The sequence below is a fragment of the Cyprinodon variegatus genome, unplaced genomic scaffold (assembly GCF_000732505.1).
Source record: "Cyprinodon variegatus isolate N-32 unplaced genomic scaffold, C_variegatus-1.0 Scaffold112, whole genome shotgun sequence".
Taxonomy (NCBI): Eukaryota; Metazoa; Chordata; class Actinopteri; order Cyprinodontiformes; family Cyprinodontidae; genus Cyprinodon; species Cyprinodon variegatus.
In genome coordinates, this window is record NW_015150565.1 from 1,050,562 (window position 1) to 1,051,880 (window position 1,319).

The 1,319-nt window shown below is 33.9% G+C and overlaps 1 protein-coding gene across 2 annotated transcripts in view; it reads right to left on the reverse strand.

Moving 5' to 3' along the window:
* Window positions 1–301: 301 nt before the first annotated feature.
* Window positions 302–1,319, reverse strand: part of bnipl (BCL2/adenovirus E1B 19kD interacting protein like) — an 11,563-nt gene continuing 10,545 nt past the window's right edge. The window contains exons 9-11 of one of the 2 annotated variants that reach the window (XM_015375022.1): window positions 1,112–1,198; window positions 907–1,005; window positions 302–786 (exon numbers count right to left, since the gene is read on the reverse strand). In XM_015375022.1, the coding sequence (XP_015230508.1) occupies window positions 762–786; window positions 907–1,005; window positions 1,112–1,198 (211 nt within the window). In that variant the 3' untranslated portion in view covers window positions 302–761. Of the gene's footprint in view, window positions 787–906; window positions 1,031–1,111; window positions 1,199–1,319 lie in introns of both variants that reach the window. The other variant, XR_001481241.1, reaches the window with a different exon arrangement.

A 1,319-nucleotide genomic window follows, 5' to 3' on the forward strand; every position in this document is an offset into this window, starting at 1 on the left:
TGTTAAACCATTTTTTATCCACCGTTGAACCTGGAATCCCAAGTAAAGAGTTTATTATAGCAGTTTGGACGCTGTAGTAAGCACAGTTTGGTATGTCAGGGCTATGGCTAACATTTTTAGTAAAAAGCAAGTTAACAGAGGATAACAGAGTTAAGTAGGGTTTTATGTTTCTGTATGACAGCTTATTTTTAATAGTGCAAAATGTATACTTTTGCTAAAAAACTTAAGAGACTAATTTAAAATTAATAAAAACAAACAAATTTGACACAGCTCTGTAAAACATAATATAAAATCAGTTTAATTCTAATTAATCTAAAAAACATCAACATATCCAGATGGTTATAATCAATAAACATGTTTTTTTTCATAACACTGAAGTGTAGAAACAATATTAGATTTAAAAACCTCACCAGGTTATGGAGGAAAGGACAGAAAATTCTCATTAACCCGAACTCTCTGTAAAAAAAATTTGCTTTCAAAATGTCCCTTGAGAAGTGAAAACAGAAATGAGGCAGCGTGTGTACATTGTGCATGTGTATTATGCTGTTTTCTCTTCAAAAATATAAAAAAAGAGATTTAAAAATATATATATATAAAAAGCAAAGCCTCCATCAACACCATTTACAAAATACATTTGTAAAAATAGCATAATCCTTATCCTGAAATACAGTCTGAAGGTGATGTATAATCACTTCCTGCAAGGTGAGACGCAATCAATACCAGAGAGGAATATTTTATTCACTTCAGGCTGTACTTGAGCTTCACCTGGACTGGTTCTGGTCGTACCTGCATTAAAAATCAAAACAAGCGTGGATACAATATCTCATCTTAAACACACTTTAAAGTTCATTTTAATAATTGGGAGTTAATCTGCTCTGATCTATTGGGTCTTTGTGTTTGACTCACTGTCTGACACAGTCTGGGATCTGCACATGTTCAGTAGAGATGAACTGGGAAAGCTCCTGAAGCGTGTTCACGAACTGAAGCTTTCTGCTGAACTTAGAGCTGAAAACATGAAACAGAAAGAGAACTGCTTATGTTTTACTGCGGTGCAGCAGCTAAAAGATTTAATTTTGCAATTTGACTTGAAAGAGGGAAATAGGCTGCACACCTGATGAAGGGTTTGATGATGGTGATGAGGAGTTTGATGTACCAGGTGGGATGAACCACATAGAAACCCTTCAGGTTCTTCCTCAACCTATAAATGGATGGAGACCAAAACAGATGAAATAATTCTGTGGATTTAGCATCTGTTGTTCCCCAAACAGCTAAATAACACTGATTTGAAAAAAAAACAAGTGAATTTTTTTTTTTTTTTT